The sequence below is a fragment of the Oryctolagus cuniculus genome, chromosome X, assembly GCF_964237555.1.
Source record: "Oryctolagus cuniculus chromosome X, mOryCun1.1, whole genome shotgun sequence".
Taxonomy (NCBI): domain Eukaryota; kingdom Metazoa; phylum Chordata; class Mammalia; order Lagomorpha; family Leporidae; genus Oryctolagus; species Oryctolagus cuniculus.
Genome location: NC_091453.1, coordinates 10,751,772 through 10,779,389, shown reverse-complemented (window position 1 = coordinate 10,779,389; position 27,618 = coordinate 10,751,772). Strand labels below are relative to the sequence as shown.

The following is a 27,618-nucleotide window of genomic DNA, read 5'->3' as shown; positions in this document are numbered from 1 at the left end:
GAGGGAGAAGAAACCGGCCAATGCATCAGTTACATCATGATGCATTATGGCATTTCATGATTAATACCGTTTATAAGCTTTTGTAAGATCTGAGCTGCAAGCCATCTGCCCCTTTTTTTTGGAAACTGTGCTAAGGGTCTGATAGAGACAAATGCTTAAATGTGCCTACACATCATCTGCAAGAGATTGTGAAAACTTAGATTTGGATTCAGTAGGTCTGGGAGGGCCTGCAATTCCTATTTCCAATGAGCTCCTTGGTTATTAGATAGGACAGACACACAGACCTCATTTAGAGCAGCAAAAATCTAGACCAGTCATTCTAGTGTATTTGAGTTAGCTTCAGGGCTGACTGAATCAGTGTGTCCTGAGGGTAACAGTTCCTGAGCTACCTTATGTCGTAAGAACAAGCATTTTGTTCAAGTCACCACTTATCAATAGTCACCTTGAATGTAAATGGCCTTAACTCTCTAGTTAAGATACAAGATTGGCTGAATGGATTAAAAAAAACAAGACCCATCTATTTGCTGCCTACAAGAAACACATCTCACCAACAAAGATGCATGCAGACTGAAAGTGAAAAGATGGAAACAGATATTCCATGCTAACAGAAACCAAAAAAGAGCTGCTGTAGCCATACTAATATCAGACAAAATAGACCTTAACACAAAAGCTGTTTAAAGAGACAAAGAAGGGCACTATGTAACGATTAAGGGATCAATTCAACAGGACGATGTGACTATAATTAATGTATATGCACCCAATTACAGGGCACCTGGCTTTTTAAAAGAAATGTTAAGGTATCTAAAGGGAGACATAGACTCCCATACAATAGTAATGGGGCCTTTCAATACCCCACTTTCAGCAATGGACAGATCCACCAGACAGAAAATAAGCAAGGAAACAACAGACTTACTTGACTCTAAAGATCAAATGGACCTAATGGAGATCTACAGAACTTTTCATCCTACAGTTGCAGAATACACATTCTTCTCACCAGTGCATGGAACTTTCTCTAGAATAGATCACATGTTAGGCCATAAAGTAAGTCTCAGCAAATTAAAAAAAATCAAAATCATACTACACATCTTCTTTGACCACAATGGAATGAAGCTGGAAATCAACAACTCAGGAATCTATAGAACATATGCAAACACATGGAGACTGAACAATATGCTCCTGAATGAACAATGGGTCATAGAAGAAATCAAGGGGCGCCGGATTCTGTCCCAGTTGCCCCTCTTCCAGGCCAGCTCTCTGCTGTGGCCAGGGAGTGCAGTGGAGGATGGCCCAAGGCCTTGGGCCCTGCTCCCCATGGGAGACCAGGATAAGTACCTGGCTCCTGCCATTGGATCGGCACGGTGTGCCAGCTGAGTGCGCCGGCCGCGGTGGCCATTGGAGGGTGAACCAATGGCAAAGGAAGACCTTTCTCTCTGTCTCTCTCTCTCACTGTCCACTCTGCCTTTCAAAAAAAAAAAAAAGAAGAAATCAAAAGAAGAATCAAAAACTTTTTGGAAACAAATGAAAACAATGCAATGTATCAAAATTTATGAGATACAGTAAAAGCAGTGTTAAGAGAAAAATGTATAACAACTGGCACCTACATCAAGAAATAGGAAAGGCAGCAAATAAATGAGCTATCAATCCATCTCAAGCACATAGAAAAACAAGAGCAAACTAAACCCAAAACTAGAAGAAACAAAATTAGAGAATAAACAAAATTGAAACAAAAAATACAAAATGTCAGGGAAACAAAGAGCTGTTTTTTTGGAGAAAATAAACAAAATTGACTCACCATTGGCCCAACTAACAAAAAATGAGGAAGAAAACCCAAATCAATGAAATTAGAGATGAAAAGGGAACTATACCAAGAGACACCACAGAAATAAAAAGAATCGTCAGGAATTACTACAAAGAGCTGTATACCAACAAATTGGGAAACCTAGAAGAAATGGATAGATTCCTAGACACATGCAACTTACATAAATTGAGCCATGAAGACACAGAAAGCCTAAACAGACCCATAACCAAGATAGCAATTGAATCAGTAATAAAGACTCTCCCAACAAAGAAAAGCCCAGGACCTGATGGCTTCACTGCTGAATTCTACCAGACATTTAAAGAACTAACTACAGTTTTTCTCAAGCTATTCAAAACAACTAAAAGGGAGAGAATCCTCCCAAGCTCCTTCTATGAATCTAGCATCACCTTAATTCCTAAACCTGAAAAAGATACGAGAGGAAGAGAACTACAGAACAATTTCCCAATGAACACAGAAACAAAAATCCTCAACAAAATTCTAGCCAATCGAATCCAACAACACATCAGAAAGATCATCCACCCAAAACAGCCTGGTATTGGTATAAAACAGATAGACCAATGGAACAAAACAGAAATGCCAGAAATCAATCCAAGCCTCAATGACCAAATGATATTTGACCAAGGAGCAAGGACAGTCTCTTCAACAAATGGTGCTGGGAAAACTGGATTTCCACATGCAGAAGTATGAAGACAGACCCACACCTTATGCCTCACACAAAAATCCACTCAAAATGGATTAAAGACCTAAATCTACAACCCAATACCATGAAATTATTAGTGAGCATTGGGGAAACCCTGTAAGACATTGGCATATGCAAAGAATTCTTGGAAAAGACTCCAGAGGCACAGGCAATCAATGCCAAAATTAACAAATTGGATTATATCAAGTTGACAAGCTTCTGCACTGCAAAAGGAACACTCAGCAAAGTGAAGAGGCAACGAACAGAATGGGAGAAATTATTTGTAAACTAAGCAGCTTATAAGGGATTAATATCCAGAACATATGAAGGGCTCATGAAACTCAACAACAAAACAAATAAAGCAATAAAGCTGCTAAGAAACGGGCAAAGGACTCAAACAGACATTTTTCAAAAAGGGAAACCCAAATGGCCAACAGACACATGAAAAAATGCTCAGGATCATTAGCCATCAAAAAAATGCAAATCAAAACCATGAGGTTTCACCTTACCCCAGTTAGAATGGCGTTTTTTTCTTTTTTGAGTTTTTTTTTTAAAGAATTATTTATTTTACTTGAAAGTCAGAGTTCTAGAGTTCTAGAGAGAGAGAGGTCTTCCATCCGATGGTTCACTCCCAAATTGGCCACAACAGCCAGAGCTGCACCAATCCGAATCCAGGAGCCAGGAGCTTCTTCCAGGTCTCCCATGCACGTGCAGGGGCCCAAGGACTTGGGCCATCTTCTACTGCTATCCCAGGCCATAGCAGAAAGCTGGATGGGAAGTGGAGTGGCCAGGTTTCCAACCAGTGCCCATATGGGATACTGGCACTTCAGGCCAGGGTGTTAACCCATTGTGCCAGCCCAAAATGGCTTTCATACAGAAATCAACAAACAACAAATGCTGGTGAGGATGTGGGGAAAAACGTACTCTAATCCACTGTTGATGGGAATGTAAACTAGTACAGCCACTGTGGAAGACAGTATGGAGATACCTCATAAATCCGAATATAGACCTGACCTACCATATGACCCATCCATCCCATGCCTGGGAATTTACCCAAGGGAAATTAAATCAGCATATGAAAGAGTTACCTGTACCTCCATATTTATTGCAGCTCAATTCACTACAGGTTTTTTTCATTCTCTATTTTGAACTCTTAGTATTGGGTTAATCTTATGTGTTTAAAGTTAATTGAAAATAGATCTTAATAGAGCTGGCACTGTGGCGTGGTGGGTAAAGCCGCTGCCTACAGTGCCAGCATCCCATATGGGTGCCGGTTCAAGTCCCGGCTGCTCCTCTTCTGAACTTGCTCTCTGCTATGGCCTGGGAAAGCAGCAGAAGATGGCCCAAGTGCTTGGGCCCCTGCACCCGTGTGGGAGACCCAGAAAAAGCTCCCGGCTCCTGGCTTTGGATTGGCACAACTCCGGCCATTGCGTCCATCTGGAGAGTTGAACCAGCAGATGGAAGACCTCTCTCTCTGCCTCTGCCTTTCAAATAAATAAATTAATCTTAAAAAAAGAAAAATACATTGATAAACATGAACCCATTCCCACCTGCTGAAGAAAAAAAATAGATCTTAGTAAAAAATAAGAATGGGAATAACAGAGGTAGGCGGAAAAAGGGTGGGAGTGTGGATGGGAGGACTGGTAGGATGGGAAGAATCACTATGTTCCTAAATTTGTATTTATGAAATGCATAAAGTTTGTATACTTTTCTGGGGAAAAAATAAGCATTTTGTGGTGCTTTTCTTTCTGGGTGAGTTGGCCTCTAGTGAGCTAAGATTACATTGCTTTCCTGCTTTTATGGAGTAAAATGTCAAGTTCAGGTTGTTTGGGTATAAGAAACAGGTCTAACATTTTCCTAATTCCAGTAATCCAGCATCCCTACTGTTACATGACAAAATTACTCCCCAAATTAGAGATTTCAAAGAGCCAATTCATTTAACCCATGATTTTGTAGGACAGGATTTTAGCAAGGTCTTGGCTGGGTGATTCTCAGGTTGAGTCTCTCAAAAAAGTGTAGTCTGATGTTGGCAAGCGCTGCAAATCATCTGAAGGCTCAACTAGGCTTGGGTTCCCAGATGGTGCCTGGCTGGGCTTGGATACTTTCCACAGAGGGTTCAGTTGCAGTTGTCACTGGGGCACCTACAAATGGCTTCTTCATGTTGCTTGGCCTTCTCACAGCATGGTATTTAGAGAGCAAGCAACCTCAACACCTTAGAAGTCACACAGCATCATGCTACATCCTATTGTGTAAAAGTAAGTCCCCCCGGCCAGTTCAGATTCATGGGGGAAGGGAATTGTGATCATCTTTAATTCACCAGAATTCCCTTTCCAAATTGAATAGTCAGGCAGTATTTTGCTTGCCCTACAGGCACAGGCGTAAGACTCTTTTGTACAAGGACCTTCCTGTGGTCCATTAATCTGCCTCACCGACTCCTCATCTGGAGGGACAGTCATGGTGAAGATCTGTTAGGGGCCTCGGTAGCAAGTGCAGAGGTCACTGTGGGAGAAGATGCTCAGAAAAGCCTTGAGTGTCTACATTTGGTTTTTATACTCTAATTGTGTTTACTTTGAAAGTCAAAATCACTTTAAATGAAGCCAGCAATATCACAGCATGAGTTAAGCTTTATAGCATTTGGTTCTTTTTGTCAGAACTACATGTCAAAATCCTCTAGCAGAGCTGGATGAAGAGATGGAGTTTAAATTAAATAGACTGTAAGGTCCACATTACTCATCATCATTCTAATATTGCCCACTACTGTTTAAAGTTTCCTTCATTAACATGTGCTTTGCTGCTTCTTAAAATAGCTCCATAACCAAACACAGCAATTCTGAAAAGCATGATAAAAAAGGTTCTCTGATCATGCTCATTACTGAATATTTTTAGCAGAGCAATAATTAGGATTTGGAGGAAACTGGTTGCCTCATTATGTCAGCAAAGGGCTTGGCTTCTCTGAGACTTACCTCCCAACCAGCCAAAGTGAATCTCCCTTCACTCCCAAATCTACTTTCAGTCACTCAATCACAGAGACCTCACCTTTTGGCATCAAAGAAAAGATGAACTCACATCACCATTGTATAAATGACTTGCTAAAAATCTGTTAGTAGCTAGAGAAGTCTTAACATTTGAGCAGGCAGGGATGTGGTTGAAGTATCTAAAAGATGGTGGCAGATTTCTCACCAGAAAGCTCCCCACAGCTCCCTTTTTCCAAGGTGGAGACGTTATCCCTAGCCTCCTGGCCTGGGATCAGTCAGGGTTTTCCAATAGACCAGGGATGGGTCATACTATACAGGGCAGAGGGCCTGAGCTGAGATCAGAGACGCACAGGGAAGAGATCATGCCACCAACCACAGAACCAAGTTAAGAAGTTGACTCTTCACCCACAGGACTAATGAAGAGTTTTGAGCAGGCATTTCACTTGTCTTTAGAAAGATTACTCTGTGCTTCTTGCTATGTGGGTTGATGTAGACAAAGATGGATTGGGTTAGGGTAGATAATGGAGAAAAGTGGGTGGATTAGGTAAACATTTAAGAAGTTGGTGATCTTCTCTCTCTCTCTCTCACTGTCCACTCTGCCTGTCAAAAAAAAAAGTTGGTGATCAAAAATGGATTGGCTGTGTGGAGTGAGGGAGAGGGAAATGACACAGATGTGTCTTACATCATCTTATCCAGCCTCATTTCTCAGTTGAGGATACTAAGGTTAAGTAATTTACCTTCAGAGGGTTTGCGTGACCTGCTCTTCTCTGTAAAATGAAAACTCAGTGTCCCCGTCCCCAAACTTTGTCCATCATGCAGATCCATGCCTGGTGTCTCTGACTGAACAGCTAGAATGATACTGGGAAGAAAGATCTCAGTTGCCAACACGTTATTTCAGTAGACCAGAGAAGTGTGAACATAAACCCAGTTGTTGTCTTTGTTAATATCTATGACTTCTCTTTAGTCCTGCATTGGTAGTATACCTAAGTATATATTTGAAGACTTGAAGTTCTACAGAACTTGGCATCTTTTATGCTCGTTTACTTTTATTCCATTCCACATATCCTAGGTGAAAAGGCCAGTGAGTGGTGAAACCACTAGGCAGAGAGTAGACTGTTCTGAGGGAGATAAAATCATCTAGTACCCTACAGGCATGTCTTTAGATAAGAGACAACAAAAATTGTATACTTCTTCTTCTTTCCTTTTGGTGTACTATGACTCAGACTTCCTTGGGAGAAGGAGGGGAGCTGCCATGATCTGACTAATTCATTGACTCACTTGTTATTCCTCATTTATTTACTCATTAAATTTACATTGGGCAGCTTCCTTGTGCCAGATACAGGAGCACTGAGCTGGGTGCCAGAGCTGCAAAGGCAATCAAGACATGATCTATGTGTTTAAAATGTTTACTCCCTACATGGAGACAAATGCTAAAAATTATTTTGTTCATGGAAGATAAGTTTATGTCCCAGGTGTTGTGGATTCTCTCTGATGCTGTTAGAAAAGACCTGCTGGAGGCACGACCTGGAAGTGGACCTTACAGGATGAACAGGAACTGTGCTAGGGAATGGGCACCTGAGGCAGAATGGAAAGGGTTCAGCATAGCATGAGCAAATGCCATGAGCAGGGTAAATGTGTGGTACATCCTGGGAATGGGTCTGGGATGGTCAACAGGGAGTGTTTGTGGTATGAAGGAAGTGTATTGAACTGAGGCCGAAAGAGGCAGCTGAGGCCAGATGTGAAGGCCTTACTGGCATACCCAAGAGCTCCAGCTTTGTTCTGGAAAAGAGGGTCATTTAAGGGAATGGGTCAATTGAGGCAGTTTTAGTTTTATCTCTTTATCTTTTCTTTCTTGAACAGGAATGTTTGTTCCAACACAGAGAACAGAAGGCATCTCAACATCAGACATCATCACCAGGATTGTCCGTGACTATGATGTTTATGCCAGACGCAACCTCCAGAGAGGATACACAGCCAAGGAACTGAACGTCAGCTTTATCAATGTAAGCATGCCAGCCCATACCATATGAGGACCATCACATCACATTACTGCTACCTCCACTGCTGTTTACTAAGCACCTACTTTGTGCTATGTAGCATTCTGAATGCTTTCCATTGTTTCATTCAACCCACACAACCAGCCAGTGGTGTATTGTCCCTGTTTTACAGAGGAGACTGGTGTCCAAAGGGGTAACATAAGTTGGCTGAAGAACAAAGGTAGTGAGCTTCACATTTTAGAAAGGGACTTCCTCATTTCCCTCCCCTCATCCCAGCCTCCCTCTTTTGAGTTTTTAGGCTCAGGAAAGGCGTTTCTGGGAAATCTGCCCCCGGGGAAAGGGACGAGTTAGGTTCCACTCCAAGGGAAGGAAGGAGAGCAGAAGCAATACTATGCTGAACCTGGAGAAAATTCTGCCTTCTTGTAATGCTTGTCAATGTTCATTTTATGAAGGCCTTACAGATGCTCATCAGCAACCTTAACAGCCATTTATTATTGTCCAGAGAAATTACAGCTGCTTAAATTTCTACCACATTGTTCCCACAGAACTACGGTTAGTCTAATAATAGAACAACTGTTAAAATAATCTTTAAAACAAGCAAAGCAAGCTGCTACAAAGCACGGGGAGCAGTGCAGTGGCTGGAGGTAATGTGAGGGCATCTGGACAACTGGATTTGCTGGCTTCTTAGGAGTTGATGTGTTTGATCAAAACGAGAGCTCTCGATACATATGGAATTCCACCACCAGCTCCCTGCCAAAGCAGAGACTGTATTTCCAAAGGGTGATTTGTCTACCGAAGTAGGTACTTCTAACTTTCTGCAGCCATCATTATCTAGCATCTCACACAGTTGGGCATTGGTGCCTTCAAAATAGGAGAGGTTTCTTAATTGTAAACCAGTGATTACTGGCCCCATGGGGCAGGGAATTCTGGGGGTTCAGGCTCTGTGTCTTCGTACAAGCCAGGCAACAAAATGGGAAATGTTGGGTTCAAGTGGCACCAGAGTAAGTGGCTGAAAAGAATTCTGTCCAAGTGATTATTTGGTATCTTATAGAGAATAAAGCCCTGGTTATTTCAATAAATTAAACTGTCTGTTCTTTTAAATTGAATTCAGTCAGCCAGTCAAGCATGTTGAGCCATTTCCAAAAGTTATTGCTCTCTCTTTAAATGCTCTTTAGATAAGCCACTTAGCTCAAGGAACCGTGCACATAGTGGATGCGCTCACTGCCTTTCTGTGACAATTAAACCTGGCCACAGCTCAGAGGCGAAATTGAACGTGTTGGATGGGCGTATAGATGAATCATGGAGGCTCAGAAGTGGCAGGGACCTGATGGGGGTCAGTCACCCAATCCAAGTACCTCGATGTAGAGATGAGGAAAGCTGAGCCCAGAGAAGGGACCTGCCTAAGATCCCTCAAGTAAGGCAGGGGTGGAGACAGCAGTAGCTAGCCTCCTAGACTCATGACTCCAAGCCCAGTGCTCACTGTACTATTCTGTGCTACCCTCTGAGAGCTGTACGGAATCATTATTTCCAGGCAGAATGAACCATGAGAGGGAATGATACAAAGACAGCAGCTAACAGATATCATGGACCATCTAAATATTTTACTTGGATTATTTCATTTAATCCTCGTAAGGTACAAGCATATGTATAATTACTATACCCAACCCAGAGATGAGGAAACAGAGGCCTAGAGAGGTTTAACAACTCATCTAGTGGGTCCTGGAAGACAGAGTGACTTCCTACACATAGTGCATATATATATGGATACAGCCAAGTGGCAACACACATGGCTCACAACCCACCCTGAGGCTGCACGAGGTTTGGAAGGTTTAAATTGGAGAATTATGACCCAATTCTGCAATATTCCAAGGTCTCAGAAAATTCTGTAATACAAAATGTAGTCCCATGTAGTAAAGAGAAACAATAACCCTTATTACCCATATAGGAGAAAACATAAGCATGATTTCATGGAGGAAGACCCTTTCTCTCATGTTATTTCCATACTACTCACATCAGGTAGCACACATAAATGCTTATGCCACTAAATAGTAATGAAAGAGCCAACATGAATTGAGCATTTAGTAAGTGCCCATCTTTGTGCCAAGCACTTCACATGCATTATCCTAATTGTCACAGAAACTCTGAGGTGGAGATGATCATTTACAGATGATATAGGACTAGCACAACATAGGATGGCTTCCAAGCAGAGAGAGAAAGAGAACATTGCTACACAAAGGCTATTAAGAAAAACAAAATCCAAGTCTAGAGAAGCCATCAGAATTAAAGCTGTCTTCATCACTTAGGAAACTGATGCAGTTCAACTAATTTACGTTAAAGTGTTATGACAATTTAACTATAACATATGGGGTCTGAAGCCCAGTCAATGGCCCACTGATTTCAAGCAATATTGGTTTTAACAATGTCCCAGTAAAATAGAACTCAGGTGGCCTCTGATCAGCCATTCTGGGTACAGTTCATACTTTTATCGAAGTCCCAGCAGAATTCAGTGGTGATATTTGCCCAGTATCTACTCATAATAAAGGACAGCTGTGTATTTTTTATTCTTCTCTGATATACGTAAATCCAATTCATAGACATTTAGAAGAAAGGAAACATTCAAGCCACTTGCACTTCCCTCTACATATTTAAATAGGTGAATGACAAATGACTCTTCTATAAGGTCTGTGCCTTACCGTTGATCTAACCCTTGAGAAATGGCAACATTCTTAATCTTCCGGTTATAAACAAACACAAATACACAAACTGAAATAAAATGTGACCCTAAGTGTGATGCACTCTTACATCAATCTGTTTCTTTCTCCTGTAAATTGACCAGGAGAAGAAGTATCGTTTCCAGAACCAGGTGGATAAGATGAAGGAAAAGGTCAAGAACGTGGAGGAAAGATCAAAGGAATTTGTTAACAAAGTAGAAGAGAAGAGTCACGATCTAATTCAAAAGTGGGAAGAGAAGTCAAGGGAATTTATCGGCAACTTCTTAGAATTGTTTGGGCCTGACGGAGCGTGGGTATGTAATTATTTCACTTGGCCCCACAATGATTGGTGTTTGCAGTTTCCCTTTCTTTTCATGGAGCCACTCAAGGGTGTCCCTTATCTCAGTCTACTTTGAGCATCAGGTTGATGAGTTCAAGTCTGGGTCACTTCTTTATTGAGTTTCTGCTTCACCCCTCAATTTGATACCCAATAGTACTTGAAGCCAAGTCCAGTCTCTTTTTTCTATTTCTAGTCCAGAGCTGGAATGCCATTCAGTAATCACTGAATGTCTGCTATTGCGGAGGTCGGTTCCATAGCTCACATCAGTCTCCCAGTTGGAAATGATGCAAAGCTTGGGGATAGGGGTGAAGTAGATCAAGCAGCATGGCTTTGTGTTCCAGACAAGGTCAACAGGCTGTTGCATTAACCAGAAGGAGTCTATTCTTTGGGAAAGAGAATGCAAAGGAAATATAGCTGCTTTGTTCAGCTTTTGTTGTCAGGAACCCTCCCTCTTTCCATGGCTAGAAGAGACAAAGAAGAGGTAAGGTTTTGCCCTGCACCTGTGCCCATCATGCCCTGCGTTTCTCCTGTTTCCAGGGCATGTAAGTGTTGGGATAAGGCACCAAAGCCTCTGGGGACTAAGGTCACAGTGTGGATCTTAAAATTCAGAGAGATAATAAAGAGGATCTCCTTGCCTAAATTCTATAGACATTTCTGAATGATAGCTATCAAAAGGGAAAAGAAAGTTCTGGAAACCACTGTGTACTCCATTGGTACTTCTGTTGTGCATGCCCTTCCTGAGCAAATAATCAATATTATGAAATAGCTACTTTGAAGGCTAAAAGAAATGATTCCATTTGATTTCCTTGATTTAAGTGGCCTTAAACTGTTATGAGACGTTTCCCTGTTATGAGACATTTCTAACAAAATCCACTTCAACTTAATTTTTTTGATGGGTTGTCACTGCTGCCTTTGCTCACTTGAGCTCATTCATTATATGATCATCTAAAAGTAAAACACTCAATTAGTAATAGAAGAAGAAAAACGCTTGGGAAGTTGGAAGAGATGCTTTTCTTAAAGCCTAGTGGCCTCTTAAGTGATTATAGAGGTGAGCATAATAGGCAACCGCGTCCTATCTATAGGCTGAGTCTGAAATGGGTGGGAGGTTTGCAAGGGCTGCTTAAGCCCTCAATGACTTAAAAAAGCTGGCAAGAGTGAGGACTTAGGCACTGGGCTTCTTTTCATTTTCCTGAGGCCTGTTAAAATTTTCAGCTCAGTGTAACTCATGGGACTTGTGATTTTTTTTTTTTTAAGACTTTATTTATTTGAGAGGTAGAGTTACAGTGAGAGGGAGAGACACAGAGAAAGGTCTTCCTTCTGTTGGTTCACTCCCCACATGGCCACTACAGCTGAAGCTGTGATCCAAAGCCAGGAGCCAGGAGCTTCTTCTTGGTCTCCCATGTGGGTGCAGGGGCCCAAGCACTTGGGCCATCCTCCACTGCTTTCCCAGACCACAGCAGAGAGCTGGACTGGAAGAGGAGCAGCTGGGACTAGAACCAGTGCCCACATGGGATGCCGGCATGGCAGGTGGAGGTTTAACCTACTGTGCCATTGCATCGGTCCCAGGACTTGTATTAACATTCTTATTTGTTCCCAGTACTTTGACAGACTGCAAAGGTAGACAAGTGCAGACCCTGTTCCCTGGTCTCTGCAACATAGTCTCAAGGTTCCCATTTAATCTAGTATGTGTTTTAATAGTTCACGTGTTCACAAGTGATTTTCAGGCTCTGAAGAAACAGCTAGTGGTTTTTAATGAAGCCATGTAGGTATTCATTTGCTTACAGAGATTCAGAAACGTGTCTCTGCTGAGGAGCCCTGGTATTGTAACTTAAGGGGGTGGATGTTTTCTCCACCTGGAGTGAGCAAAAGCAGGGAAAGGGTGTAATTTCACAGAGACTTGATAGACCCTAGTCGTTTCAGGCACCCAGTGCAGGTGAAATAGTAGCTGGAATTGTTCTTGGGAAGTCTGGTGACAGCAAGCTGAGGTGATTCTTAAGAAATGAGACCCAGCCTACAGACTGGAGGTTTTTTCTTTTTAAAAGTTGCTATTAGTGTCAAAACTGTTATTAACATTAATTTACCATATCAGCCAGACTTAGACATTACTTTTTTTTCTGTTGACATTAAAAGTACAGGAATAGTTACAAGGATGTTAAACGCCAAGATAAGTAATTTGCTTTTCATGAATATGCTATTATTATAATAATTCTTTATTTGTGGATTTGGGACTAGAAATCACTTCTTAAAATAGAAGATTTGCATTACCTGCAATACAGTAGTGATTCAAATAACCCAAACTTAGGTGCAAAATAGAAGGATCTGACATATAAAATTTGGTACTACAGGATTGTAGTAGTATGTAGATTATAGTCAGTACTACTTAAATGTTTCTGGATTGAATGAATGGATGTGTGAGGAAGACCTATTCACAGAACCTTCCAGATTCTGCAAAGGATGTAGTGAGGCCTCAATCCTCCATATATTTATATTCTCCTTAGCATTTTTCTGCTTGTGGTGCTGGATATAGAAGTATACAACTTGGTAACTAGTGAATCAAATTCAGCAGGCAGATTCGGTTTGCTTGGCCCTGAATAGTACTTTAAAATTTCTTTTAGAGAGGAAGTGAACTCTCTAATTTGCCACGACCACACTAACCCCCACTGTCTCATTCACTCCCTGCCACAACCTGACTCATAACTTATGCTGTCTATCTGGCCCATGGGATATTTGAATTTACTTCTTGTGGTACACATCTCTAAGTCACCCCAAGCCACTGCATGCTTGTTATCAAAGACTGTGACATAAATCCAAACCCTTACACCCCAGCTGAGTCAAAAGTGGTGATGATGGTGATGGCAATGAAGATGAAAATGTTATTGCCTAGAAGTTGTACAGCAAGTTGAATTTTTTCCAATATTCTTCACATCTTTCCTACCCATTTTAAATATGGAAGAAGGTAGTATCTTAGCCATTCTATAGGTAAAGAAACTAAAGCCTAGAAAAATTATGAAACTTTCCTAAGATCTGGAAGGACATGCTGGGATAGAGCTGGGCTGCCTTCTCCTGGCCAGCCCTGTGTCTTCTACTGTAGGAAAGTCCATGAAATCAGTCATTTTGCTTTCCATTGGTCAAGTTTTGGTATGTGGCATTGTGGAGAAACTGAGGCCTACCAAAACCCATCTAAGGCCTTCTAACAGAGCCAGTTGCCAAAATGGCACTTTCAGCCAGGTCATCGAGGTTCAGGGCCATGCTGGCTTCCTAGTCCTAAGCAAGTAAAAAGCATGTTGTTTAAGGATTTACTACTAGTCATCTGTTGATGTGCAACAAATTGCCCCCAAACTTAGCAACTGAAAACAGAAGACACTTATTATCTCACACCATTTCTGAGGCTCAAGAATAGGGAAGCAGCTCAGCTGTGTGGTTCTGGCTTAATGTCTCCCATGTTTGCAGTCAAGATGTCCACTGGGGCTGCAGTCATCTGGGGCTTCCAGGCTATCGTTTACATGGCTGTTAATGATCTTGGTTACACATGGGCTTCCTCCCAAGGCTGCCTGAGGGTCCTCATGACATGGCAGTCAGCTTCCTCCAGAGTGAATGACAGGGAAAGAGTGACCCAGACAAAAGCGGTAGCCTTTTTAAGACCTAGTATCAGGAGTAACCTGCCATTGTTTCTGCCATGTTCTGCCATATCCAACCCCAGTACTCTGTAGGAGGACACCACACAAGAATGTGAATAGCAGTTTGGAGGCTACCTACTAAAATGGTTTCTGAGAATTTGAAGCAAGCAATCTAGATACTTCTTAATCCCCATAACAGATTATCGGTTCCAATTGAGTCTGATGAGTCCGTGATCTGAGCTCAAGGTACTGTTTTTCAGTCTCCCCACTCTACTCATTTAATGACTTCTGCCTGATTCTTCTAACTGGTTTTGACGTATAGTCAGAAGGTAGCCTGTAACTCAACCAGGGGGAAAATGGAAAATTTCCCAATAGAGGCTAGGTATTAACTTTCTTTAGGGGGTGTCTAATGGACAGAATTTCTCAAAGTAGCAGTAAGGGAGCATAACTTTCAAACTTTGTTGCCATCTTGGATAGGATATTTTTCATCCCCAAAATGGCATACAATACTGAGGGTCAAGGAGCCTGGGTCAGGGGATGTTTGCTCAGCATTTAGGGTTTGATTTGAGGGTAGGTTCTTTCCAATGAAACTTTGGAGCTTGCTTGTTTGACAAGTCTGAATTCTCAGAGAAAACACTCTATTTACACCACAGCACTTCAACCACATGGTGTTTTTTTTTAAATCATTATATATCATTTTTAATGATCTGCCATTGTATCCCATCATTAGCAGAAAACAGAATCCATTCCTGTTTAAGGTGAAGTGGGTCTACTTTTCCATGTGAACATAGACCCTTTCCTTATGCAGCAGGAACAAATGAACTTAAGTCAGTTGCAAGTTTTTTTAGTTAGATCAGCAAACTCTCATCGCTCCATCTTTTTTTTTTTCTTTTTGACAAGCAGAGTTAGACAGTGACAGAGAGAGAGACAGAGAGAAAGCTCTTCCTTTTCTGTTGGTTCACCCCACAAATGGCCGCTATGGCCAGCGCACTGCACTGATCCGAAGCCAGGAGCCAGGTGCGTCCTCCTGGTCTCCCATGCAGGTGCAGGGCCCAAGCACTTGGGCCATCCTCCACTGCCTTCCCAGGCCAGAGAGCTGGACTGGAAGAGGAGCAACAGGGACAGAATCCGGTGCCCTGACCAGGACTAGAACTTGGGGTGCTGGCGCCGCAGGCAGAGGATCAGCCTAGTGAGCCACGGTGCCGGCCTCTCATCGATCCATCTTATCAGTCTCACTGATTCCTCTGCGAATCCAACAGGCATTGCCATCTGATATAAACGAATAATACCCTTTGTGAGAAACCTGACTAGGTAGTTTCATTTTGGAAAGAACAGATTGACATAGTGTGAGAATTCTTTAAAATTTTGGCAAATATATACATAATATAAAATCTGCAATTTTGACAAACTACATGGAATTCAGTGATATTAAGTACATTGACATTGTGCAACCATCACCACCATCCATCTCCAGAACTTTTAAAAAAGATTTTATTTATTTTGAAAGTCAGAGTTACACAGAGAGAGACAGAGAAACAGAGAGAGACAGAGATAGAGATTTTTCCATCTACTGGTCCAGTCCCTAGATGGCCGTAACAACCGGCACTGGGCCAGGCCAAAGCCAGGAACCAGGAGCTTTGTCCAGGTCTCCCACATGGGTAGTAGGAGTCCAAAGACATGGGCCATCTTCTGCTTCTTTTCTCAGGCAATTAGCAGGGAGTTGGATTGGAGTGGAGCAGCCAGGACTTGAACCAGCGCCCATATAGGATACAAGTGTTGGAGGCGGCAGCTTTACCTGTTCTGCCACAATGCTGGCCCCCAAAACTTTTTCATTGCCCTAAACTGTATCCACTAAACAACTTCACAGCTCCTCTACCCCCCAGTCCCTAACCACTTTATTCTACTTTCTGTCTCTATGGATCTGACTACTCTAAATCCCTCATGTAAGTAGAATTAAACAGTATTTGTCCTTTTGTGTCTGGCTTATTTCATTTAGTCATGTTCCCAAAGGTCATCCATGTTGTTGCATGTGCCAGAATTTCCTTCCCTGAGTAACAGTCCATGTATGTACCACGTCTTGCTTGTCCAGTCTTCCACTGATGGACATTTGGGTTGTTGCCATCTTTTTGGCAGTTGTGAATAATGCCATTATGAATGTCAATGCTGTGAACATATCTGTTTGAATACCTGCTTTCAGCTCTTTGGATATATACTCAGAAGTGGAATTGCTGGATTATATGTTTAACTTCCTGAGGCTGCACTATTTTATATTCCCACCAGCAATATATAAACAACAGTTCTAAATTCTCCATATATTCACCCATTTTTTATAATAGCCACAATTTTAGGCACTGCTGATTTTTAAGACTTTGATTTCCAGAAAAGAGATACAAAATACAGCTGAAAACTTTTTCATAATTGATATTAAACATTATCTTTAAATGCACAATAAAATGTGAGTAAACATGAAAAGATTCTTATTTAAAAGTGGCTAATTACAAGAGTTAGTGATGAGCAAGGACTCACTTCATGGCTGGGTGGCCTTAGCCAAGTTCTTTTGCCTCTCTGGGCCTGTCTCAACATCTGTCACGGGGGGAAGTAATTGTAGTTTACTTCCTAGGACTCCTAGGGATGTTGGGAGGATTAAATTGGTTCATACTTTAAGGACCTTAGAGCAGTGTACCCGCACTCTAAGGGTTTATTGTTGTTGTTTAAGATTGACTTATTTATTTGAAAGGCAGTTACAGACACAGACACACACACACACACACACACACACACACACACACAGAATGAATTGAGATTGATTGATCTGCCATCTGCTGGTTCACTCCTTAAGTGGCTGCAATGACTGAGGCTGGGCCAGGCCAAAACCAGGAGCCAGAAACCCGGTCTGGGTCTCCCACATGGGCGGGAGGGGGCCATCCTCCTCTGCCTTTCCAGGTGCATTAGCAAGGAGCTGGATTGGAAACAGAGCAGCTGGGACTCTAACTAGCACTCTGATGTGGGATGCTGGTCTGAAGATGGTAGGTTAGCCTGCTGTGCCACAACAAGAGCCCCTCTTGTTTCTTGATTTGGCCAAAACTGAAGCTTGAGCCCTTCCATCTTCTTCAGTTTCAGGGGTCCACCCCAGACTTTACCTGGATTTTTTCCATCTTTTTGGAAGATATTTCAGAATATATTTGAAATACTGAAACCTTTAAAGGCATTTGTGAAGACATTTACTGCCTCACTAGATGTTAAGTACTTCTTAAAAGGGAAAACTTTGTAGGAGGGAAATAGAAAATTACTTTTATATGGACAGGACTATAAGTGGATTATTTTCTTGGGGGAAAACTTTATAAATGGAAACCTCTTAATACAGTCAAAGACTGAATTTAAATACCTTTTCTCCTTGAAAATGCCATGCCATAGTCTTCATTATTTGTTATATTTCTAAAGTGCTTTTCTTCCCAGGAAACTCATTACAAACTGTCTCCTGACCAGATTGATTTCAGCTCCTTCGCAAGGAAACCACCCTTCCAAATGCACCAAAAACAGATCCCAGGCCCCGAGCTGTTTCGCACGGATACCACATTTTATGAAATGTGACACCATTGTTTATCATTAAGGATTCAAATTCTAGCATCCCCCTTCAGCAGAATATTCTCAGTTATGAGTTTGATTCAAACTAGAGCAGCTAAGTTGTAGATTTCTTAGAAAGTGGGCCTCTAATGGAAATGCTGACAATCCATTAACAGCAGGAGGGCTAATGGCTGCCACTAAAAATATGCTTAAAGATTACAGTAATACAAACACATATTTTAAAGTGCCTGCCAGGAGTTCAAGCATTTTTTTAATGTTGCTGTTAATAATAGGCCACCCAGTCCTTTGGCATTTGATTTTGTCTCCTAAATGGGCTTAATCTAAGGTAATGCTGTTGTACTGTGCTATTTTTTGTTTGTTTGATTTTGACAGTGGTCTGAATGTCTTTTGCAGAATCATCAGCGCTCTTAATGGAAGGTACATAATTGGCGTATTCGTTGACATGTAGAATTTTAAATCTGGAAAGGATCTTAGCGATCAGCAAACATCTCCATGCTATCTGCTACAGGAAACTTGGGGCTCTGGACAGTAATGGGCTAGCGTTTAGAAAGGGAAAATGATGCCTGGGGGAACTGATAACTGAGGCCTCTTTTCTCACTCACGTCCTTAAGGCAATGCTTATTCTTCCTCCTAACCTGCATGCTAGGGTTACCTGATCTTTTTGCCTATCATAATACTTCTTTATGTTGATAAAAATAGTAAGTAGTTGTCCCTCGGTATCCTCAGGGGATCAGTTCCAGGACTCTGAGGATACCAAAATCTATAGCTGCTCTAGTCCCTGAGATAAAATGGCATGAGACTTGCGTATAACCTATACATACCCTCATATACTCATCCTAGATGACTTCCAATACCTAACACAATGTCACTGCTGTGTAAACAGTTGTTACACTGTATCATTGAGGGGAAAATGAGTCTGCACCTGTTCTGTACCGACACAATTTTTTTCAAATATTTTTCATCTGTGGTCAGTAAATTCTGCAGATGCAGAACCTCCAGATACAGAGGGCCAAGTGTATTCATTACAGAACTTTAGAAAGTAAAGCTAAAATAAGTCTAAATGTCCTTGGCAGTTGTATAACCTAGATCTTTTTTCTATGTTCACATATGTACACTCTACTGTTCAGAAATCATTCTGACTTTGCCATCACTCATGAGCATTTGCTCACATTATTATTCTTTAAGAATCTGATTTTCATCAAGTGTTTAGTATGTCATCCTGTAGTGGAACAAGATCTAACATATTTAGGGAGCTTGCCATTTTCTCTATTATGACACTGGGATAACGAACATTCAGGTACAGAGCAAATATTTACTTACATCTCTATCTCTTCAGGAAGAAAATCTTTTAAAGATTTTAAAAAATTTATTTGAAAGGCAGAGTTACAGGCAGTGGGTGATACACACACACAGAGAGAGACAGAGAGAGAGAGAGATCTTTTATCTGCTGGTTCACTCCCCAAATGGCCACGACATCCAGGACTGGGCCAGGCTTGAAGCCAGGAGCTTTATTCAGGTCTCCCACATGGGTGCAGGGGCCCAGGCACATTAGCTGGGAGCTGTATCCTAGGTGGAGATCTCTCCTCCACTAGTTCACTCCTCAAAAGCCAACAATAGCTACGGGGCTGAAGCTGGGAACTGAGAAATCAGCCCATGTCTCCCAGGTGGGTGACAGGGTCCTGACTACTTGGGCCATCACTACCGTCTTTCCAGGTCTGTATTAGCAGGAAGGTGGAATCAGGTGCCAGAGCCAGGAATTGAATCCAGGTACTCTGATGTGGGGTGCTGGCATCCTAACCATCAGCCTAACCGCTAAGCTTGTGGTGGTAGCTGAGGCACACAAGTTTTAAATGTATATAAAGTTGAACATCAATCTTTTCCTTTATGGTTTCTGTTATGCTCCCACACCAAGATATGCTTAAAATGCAAATCTAACCATATTCTTCTCCTAATTAAAATCTTCCTAGAGCTCTTGAGGAGAAACTCCAGCCTCCTCTGGTGCTACAGACCCAGGCTAGTGCCACCTCATGGCACTGGGGGGCCTCATCATGCTGCACAGCTTGTACTCAGTACTGTCTACTAAGCACCTCCTGCTTACAGAGCCCTTACGGCAGACCCTCTTCTCTCGTCTACACCCTTTCCGTGTGTGTACTGGAGACCCCGCTCAGGACCCACCTGGTCCCCAGAGAGTCTCCAGAATGGTTTGTAAAATGAATAACCCAAATAGCAAGCAAAGTCCACCATGGATTAATACAGATTGAACATCCATGATCTGAAGACCCAAAATCTGAAACGTTTTTTTCATATTGAGAAGTGGAAAATTCCATCCCTGAGCTCACATGATAGACTGCAGTTACACTAAAAATACTGTATAAAATTATCTTCAGTCTATGTGTATCAGATGCATATGAAACATAAATGAGTTTCATGTTTAGACGTGGGTCCCGTTCCCAACATTTCTCATTATGTATATGCAGATATTCCAAATCCAAAAAAAAAAAAATCCCAAATCTGAAGTACTTCTGGTCTCAAGCATTTTAGGTAAGGGATACTCAACTAGTTTAGGATCAAAAGGTTGGATCAAAGTGAGGGTGAAGCTCAGTTATGAACAATGGAAAGACCCCCCTCAGTACAGTTAGGACACTCTGAAGTTAGTAGAACAGAGTCTGGGGGAGTGAGCAGCAGGCAAAAGGCACGAAGCCAAGGACACCGGCAATGCCAAGGCCAGAACCAGGCTTCCCAGAAAGCTGAAGGACAGCCTCAGGGAAGGTCTCAGTTCTGAAAGCACCAAGCAACAGTCACCTCAAGTCCCCAACTGGAAAACAGGTCCCACCGCCAAACCCTCCCCCCGCCCGTCTGCCTCACCCCAGCAAATGGTAGCACTGCTTTCTAGTCTCACAGGCCAGAAACAGTCCTTTAATTCCTCTTCCTCCCACGTGCCACCATCCCATCTGTCAGCGAGTCCTGTGGGCTCTACCTTCAAATTGTAGCCAGACCACATACTGTAGGGTCCCACTTCAGTAACACTTTGGAAAAGGCTTCACTGTAGGGACAGAAAAGAGATCTGCTGCCAGGGGCCTGGCAGGGGATGACTCCAAAGGGTCAGAAGGGCATTTGGGCTCTGGAACTCCTCTATGCCTCGACTGTGGCGGTCATGTGGTTGTACGCATTTGTCAAACTGCATAACCTTTTAAAGGGGTGAGTCTGTTATACCTTAGTAAAGATACAGGGGAGGGATACACTGGGAATCCGCCCATGACTCATTATTACTGTCACAGCCATTACTGTGGTCCAGGCCCCACCATAATCTTGCATTCTTATTGTGACAGTCTTACCTGGTCTCCCTGCTCCTGCCCTGGCTTCGCTGGAGGCCGTTCCCAGGCAGGAACCAGCGCAGCCCTCTGAAAGTAAAAAGCTTATTTTGCAACTCCTTTGCGGGGCACTCTCCAGAGGTTTCTCTCCTCCATGGCAAAACAGCCCCCTGCTGCTTGCTTCAATTTCCCACCCCCTCATAAGCCTCACATTCTCCCCTCCCAACCAGCTCAGGCCACTGCTCCCAAAAGGCCTCCCTCCTCCCCTCGAACATGAATAGCCCATGTGGTTCTCCTCAGAGGGAAGCCCAGAGCTCTCAAAATGGCCGCCAAGCCCTCTGTCACCTCCCTGATCTCCTACATGACTTGTCCCACTCCTTTCCCAGCTGACCCTACTCCAGCTCGTCCTTGGACATGCATGGCCTGCTCCCTTTGTAGGGTTCTTTGTTAAGAACACACTGCTGCTGATTGCTATTTATGGGGTGCCACCCTTACCTCTTTTAGGTCTCGGCTTCAATGGCATTTTCTCAGTGACACACCCCTTGAGCACCCCATTTGCAGTCACAGTCCCCCTCCCCCACCCCTTGTTATCCTCTGTCCCGCTGATTTTTCGCATAGACACATTTCCACCTGACTTAGCTGGTATTTTGTTTATTTTGTGATTTCTCCTCATATTCATGAGGACAGAGAATTTTGTCTTATTTTCTCCTACCTCCCTAGTACCTAGGACATTATTAATTACCTGCCAAATAACAGATCCTCAGTTTAATGTTATAAGTAGAAGGAAAAATGCAAGAGTCTTGGGAAACAGTAGCAATTGCAACCTTTTAAAAACATTTTATTCTGGATACCAGGGGTTTGAAATTGTGAGCCCTAGTGGACAGAATACTACAAGAACGCTGTGTAACCCGCTGTTGGGGGCCGCACTCGTAAGGAGTATCAGTCCCGATCGGTTGCCAGTCCCGATCACTTGCTTTGCCTCTCATTTTCAATAAAATTCATGTGTGACTGTCAAGAAAAAAGTTTTTTTTTTTGAGAGGTAGAGTTACAGAGAGGGAGAGAGAGAGGGAGGAGGAGGGACACAGAGAGGTCTTCTATCCGCTGGTTCACTCCCCAATTGGCCGCAATGGCAGGAGCTGCGCCGATCCAAAGCCAGGAGCCAGGAGCTTCTTCTGGGTCTCCCACGTGGGTGCAGGGGCTCAAGGAACTGGGCCATCTTCCACTTCTTTCCCAGGCCATAACAGAGAGCTGGATCAGCTGGGACTCGAACCAGTGCCCATGTGGGATGCCGGCGCCACAGGCGGAGGCTTAGACCACTACACCACAGCGCTGTTCCCCAGTGATTTCAATCTTGAGCGTCAGCATCTGGCTGCCCCTTGAATGATACCCAGTTCCTTGCCACCATGGTTTTCAGCAACATGGAGTTGTTAGGGTACCATTGTGTCGGCGGCTGCAGGTGTCTGGGAATGGTGGCTCTCCTTGCTGCCTTTGTTTTCTGTTGTGCCGCCACCTCAGATTGCTAACAGATGCCTTCTCTGAAATTCCTCTGTAGAAGCAGATGTTCCAGGAGAGGAGTAGCCGGATGCTACAGGCCTTATCTCCGAAGCAGAGCCCTGTGAGCAGCCCGACCAGGAGCCGGTCCCCATCACGCTCCCCATCGCCTACCTTCTCCTGGCTGCCAGCCAAAGCCTCGCCTCCCTCCTCGCCTAAAGCAGCCTCTGCCTCCATCAGCAGCATGAGTGAGGGGGATGAGGATGAGAAGTAACGGCGGCTGGCACACACGAGCCACACCACACAGATCGGGGAGGTGGGAGGGATCATGGGGAATGCCTGGGTGGTGTTCGGAGGGAAGATTCACAGGCGCTGTTTGGCTCAGCAGAGGGACTCTGAACTCTGTCAGTTCTCCCTCATTGTCCACATAGCCCAGGACTTGGGCTCGGCATGGAGGTTTCCAGGCAAACTACACAAACCTTCTTAGCATCATCTAGAATCACTCTACTTTAACCTTGCTAAGGAAATAGGCAGAGCACCCCCCAGGAGACTTGCACTGAGTGGGGTGTCCTCTGCTTTGGTCCTTACACCCAACCCTACCAAGTAAACCACCTGTGGAAGTCGCTGTTTCCTCCAATCTGCTACTTCTGGCTCCATGAGCGCCCTGCACGTTGTCTCCTGCCACCCAAGCTCTGCCAGAATAAATGTTTCCAATAGAGGTGACCAAGTACTTCTGAAATAGTCGAGTTAAAAACAGATTCCAACCTTCTTGGTTCAGCTACTAATACTTGGTGTAAAGCATCAGCTCTTTTCAGAGACAGGAATGTGGCAAGGCCGCCAAGTATGCACCTGAACACCTCGTGTCAAGGGTCTACTGTGCTCCTGGCTGTACCCTCTCTTCACTGGTTTGATGTCATTGTTTCCCAGAAAGTACCTAAAATCAGTGGGACCTGCAACAAAGAAACTTGGAAGAATGGGGCAGTATAGAAAATGAGGAGCTGTGAGCCTTTAGCTCCACGTTTGGCAATGATAAATGGCTCCCCCAGCTTCTCCTTTAAAGATGCTGTTATGGAATGGCCTTTCCCATTTCTGACCAATTAACAGCGTCATAGACCTCAAGTAACAGTTTGATGTACCAAACAGATAGTGTACCGATAGGGGTGCTACCTGCACGTATCTGTTCTGTGTATGCTTCAAACACGCCACCCCAGGGTGGATGTCATATACAATATGAATCTATGGTGATGGCATTTTACAATATACTCCTCTCCTGCTCACCATATCAATACCCCACTGAGATCTTTGGTCTAAAGAAGCATCTGGTTCCCTTGTGACTTGGGCAGTTTGTCAAAAGGTCATCCCAGATCTCTGTAGAAATGTTTTGTTCCAACCAAGAAATTCATATGTCATTACTGTGGTCTCCCCGAATACTGGTGGGTGAAGAGAGGCTCTGAAGAGCTTTGCAGAGAACCATGGCGTCAGTTAGGCTCTCAGCGTCTGAATGGTGTAGGTACTATTGCAGTTATCTCTGGCCCTCAGTTTGCCAAGTGGGATGGAGACTCTGAACACTTCTGCTGAGCTGTCTGAATTTACTGCTCCCTAATCACACGTAGGTCAAGGAGCAGACAAAGTTTGGAACCAAACTCTTTGATAGAAATAGATCTTGCCTGGTTATCCCAGTAAAGTTAGAGACAGAGCTGGGGCCTGACTGAGCAGAGGCCCAAACCAGCAACTTGGGGGCAGAGCCTAGCATCTCTTCTGATATCCCTTTTCAGAGGCCTTGGGAACCAGCTTTCTAAGTGACAAGGCGGGCAACCCATGAATGAAAGTGGCATGTCTTTCCCCTTCGTGTTGGGGTCAAACTACCTCCCTGGCCACCTGGAGAGGAGTGGCATTTGTTGCCAAGCAAAAGTACAAGGTCAAGCTGGCTTGGAACCTCCTCATTCCTGGCTCACTCTCTCTCCCCAGAACTCTGCCAAGTACTCATGCGGGACAGAGTGCTGGCAGGAACATGGCGCATGAGAAGAAAACATTTTGGACACAAGGCCCACCCAGACTATTGCTCCACAGAGAAAGGCAAGGGCCCCATTCTTCCATTGTGCCCATTTGACCTCTGTTCTCCATCATGTATCCAGGACAAACAGTTCATAGATGCCCTCCATTTCAGCTGGTTGCCACGTATAGCAATGAAGGGACAAGGAGACTGGCCAGGCACGAGGAAGAGTAGGGGAGAACAAGGGAACAACAAGGGAGAAAACAGGTTCCTGGAGAGAAGAAAGGAGGTTAAAGAAAATTTGCTCTCTTAAACCCCTTCAGGACCTCCCCTCATAGGTGAAACTCTTGGGAAAGCCTTTTATGTTCTTACTCCATGGCCCAGGGCAGAAAGATCCACTTTTACTGGAGTCTGCTTCTTGTGTGGGGTTGATGTAATAGACTGACAAATTTGCAGACGTCACACCCCATACCGACAGGTGCCACCTACATGACCTATCCAACAGTGCTGCCATAGCCGCCAATTACAGGAAACTGATGCCAGGGATGTTCCGGCAATACAAACCATGAATCTCACCCTACTAGCTCTAAGAAAACCTCGCTACCCTGCCAAGGCTAGGAGCCTACTGACAAGGAATTAAACACTCTGCAACCCACCTTTTGCTATCTCATGGCCATCTCTGTCTCTTCTAGCTTCTCCCCAACCCTCAGCCACCTTCCTGCTCCCAGAGGTTTATCGTTCTAGAGTGAGTTAAAGCTGAGAGAGGTAAGCAGAAATTACAGAAAGCAAGGACAGAGATCCCCTTTGCCGTGGAAAAGGAACGAAGGTCCAGATTGTGAGAGCCACAAGACCGCAATTTTGGATTGTGGAAGGGGCAGGTTGTGAAGATGGGAGAGCATGGGTCTCAAGTCAGGCGGCAGTGGGAGGGGACTTATTTTCTGCTCCCTTTCAAGTGTTATCACGCCTCCAACAGGTAAAGAACTAGGACTCCTGATATATATCTCCAGGGTTATGGATACCCATGCAGGGTGTGGGGTTCCTGCCTTGCTAGCTTCCCCATGTTGTCCTTATGGGAGACCCTGAAGTCATACATTTAGCCATCCTCCAGCTAAGAAACTTGGGTACAATTATAACGCCACAGTCACACTGAATGGCCTGTTTCTGGCAAGCAAGCTCCTGGGCACCAGGACCCTACAGATGCCAAGGAAAGGCAGCTACAAGACAAACAAGACACCAACGGCAGCCTGGCTTCTGCCTTGCTCAGAAAAAGACACAGCAGCGGGACTGCAAGCTTGCTCCCCTCTGCCTTAGGCTGCTAGATACTATGAGTCCATCCTTTGACGGAGGGACAGGAAGAGCATAGATTTATTTTCTCTCCATCTCAAGGACTTATTTTAGCACCTGGTCATCCCCCCAGGGAGAGATGCGAAATGACGTCACAGGCTCAGCTGAATCAGCTGAGACTGACTCTAGCAAAGAGGTGCCCGTTTCTCAGACATCCCTTCTGCACTCGTGTTGGCTGTCAGATATTTTTTTTAACAAAAGAAATAGCTCCTGAGGCATTTGCACCATCTACTCTCCTGTAGTGTTTTGTTGTGTCACTGCAATGTGTCCAGGGACAAAGCCATAAGAAGAGCATACACACTTGAGACTGTGCTGTACATATAAGACAAAAAGACCACGCGCCTGGGTTCACGCATGACCTTAGGCCCAAGCATTTGCTGTGGTGCTGAATATCGCAAACTTCTGGAATCAGCTCCCCACCCTGCGTTCCCATGCCACCCCCGCTCCCATCCCGCTCCTGCCCCCAAATGAAACACAGCCTTCCCAACTCATTTATAAATAAAGGGATGCAGAATTGCACTTTTGCTTGTCATGCTTCTTCCAAGTGTGCCGCTGGGTGTTCCTATTTCTGAGCTCTAGCTCAATGTGCAGAAAGCTACGGGCACTGCAGCGGTGGGCTGGCCCCGGGCCTGCCTGTGCTTGGCTGTGGCCCCACGCTTCAGAAGGATCAGACCCGGCTGTGCAGGCCAGGGCGAGGTCCCGGAGGTGCCAAAGGACTCACATCTTACTTAAGAGCTGACTAGGAAGAGCCAGGAGGAGGGGAGGCTAAGTGCTGAGCCCAGTCAGGCCCCTGAACTGGAGGCTGCACCATTTGTTGATGTGTAACCTTGGCCAAACCACTTCATTTCTCTGGCCTTGGTGTCTGCTTTTGTAAAGTGAAGGATTTGAATAAAATGGCATCTGAGATTCCTCTTTACCTGTGTCTAAATTTTTGACGCAGCCTGCACTGTCCTGAAGCTTCTCCCACCTCCGTACCCCCTCCCCCAGCAGCTCCCACCCGGCCCCCCACCCCCACCCCCAAGGCTGTCACTGAAGGGACAGAAGCAAAGTGGAAAGCTGCAAAGGGCGCCCCTAGTCTTCTGGGGCCTCCACCACTGACAGGGTTGGTGACGGGTTCCCGCCTCAGACTCCACACGGAGGCTCTTGGGTGCCTTCCACCTTTCTTTTCTTGCCACTTGACAGAAGGCTTTCAAGTGGACCTCAACTTTGAAAAGGGGTCATCTGGACCGCTTTCCCATCTTTGGGGAAAAGCTCCTGTGATCAACTGAGAGTTGCATAGACAGGGGGAGACCCTCAATCCAGGCCCCAGATGTCAACAATGAAGGCCTATGTCTGTGTTTTGAGAATTGTGCTTATGCTTACATTAATTCCATCTGCAGAAGTTTTGCTCTTCGAAATGACCACAATTCTGACACTGGCCTAGGCTGTAGGAAGAATAAAGCCAGGCCTGCAGTCAGCAAGGAAATGATTTTAGAAATGGAATAGTTATGATTCATAGACCATATTTCTTTACTTTGCCACACAGATCATACACATTCTTGACAGGTTTTATTTCAAGCAACAGTTGTAGGTTTCTTCTTGTCTTTCATGATCCTCAAACATGTTCTCAAGGGTAAAACAATTTTAAGGTATAATAAGACTCATACTTAAGAATCTTGAAATTTGTACCAGAGAGAATTCATCTTTGTAAATCAACACAACTCCTGAGAAAAAAATGTACATGATCACAGATGTTTACACACACACACACACACAC

General features: G+C 44.0%; 1 protein-coding gene across 8 annotated transcripts in view; it reads left to right on the top strand.

The window, feature by feature from the left end:
• Positions 1-26,381, top strand: part of PCYT1B (phosphate cytidylyltransferase 1B, choline) — a 123,564-nt gene extending 97,183 nt beyond the window's left edge. For all 8 annotated transcript variants that reach the window (XM_051827647.2, XM_070067216.1, XM_008272466.4 and 5 more), the window contains 3 exons: positions 7,334-7,476; positions 10,307-10,495; positions 22,587-26,381. In XM_051827647.2, the coding sequence (XP_051683607.1) occupies positions 7,334-7,476; positions 10,307-10,495; positions 22,587-22,799 (545 nt within the window). In that variant the 3' untranslated portion in view covers positions 22,800-26,381. The remainder of the gene's footprint in view (positions 1-7,333; positions 7,477-10,306; positions 10,496-22,586) is intronic.
• Positions 26,382-27,618: the final 1,237 nt, after the last annotated feature.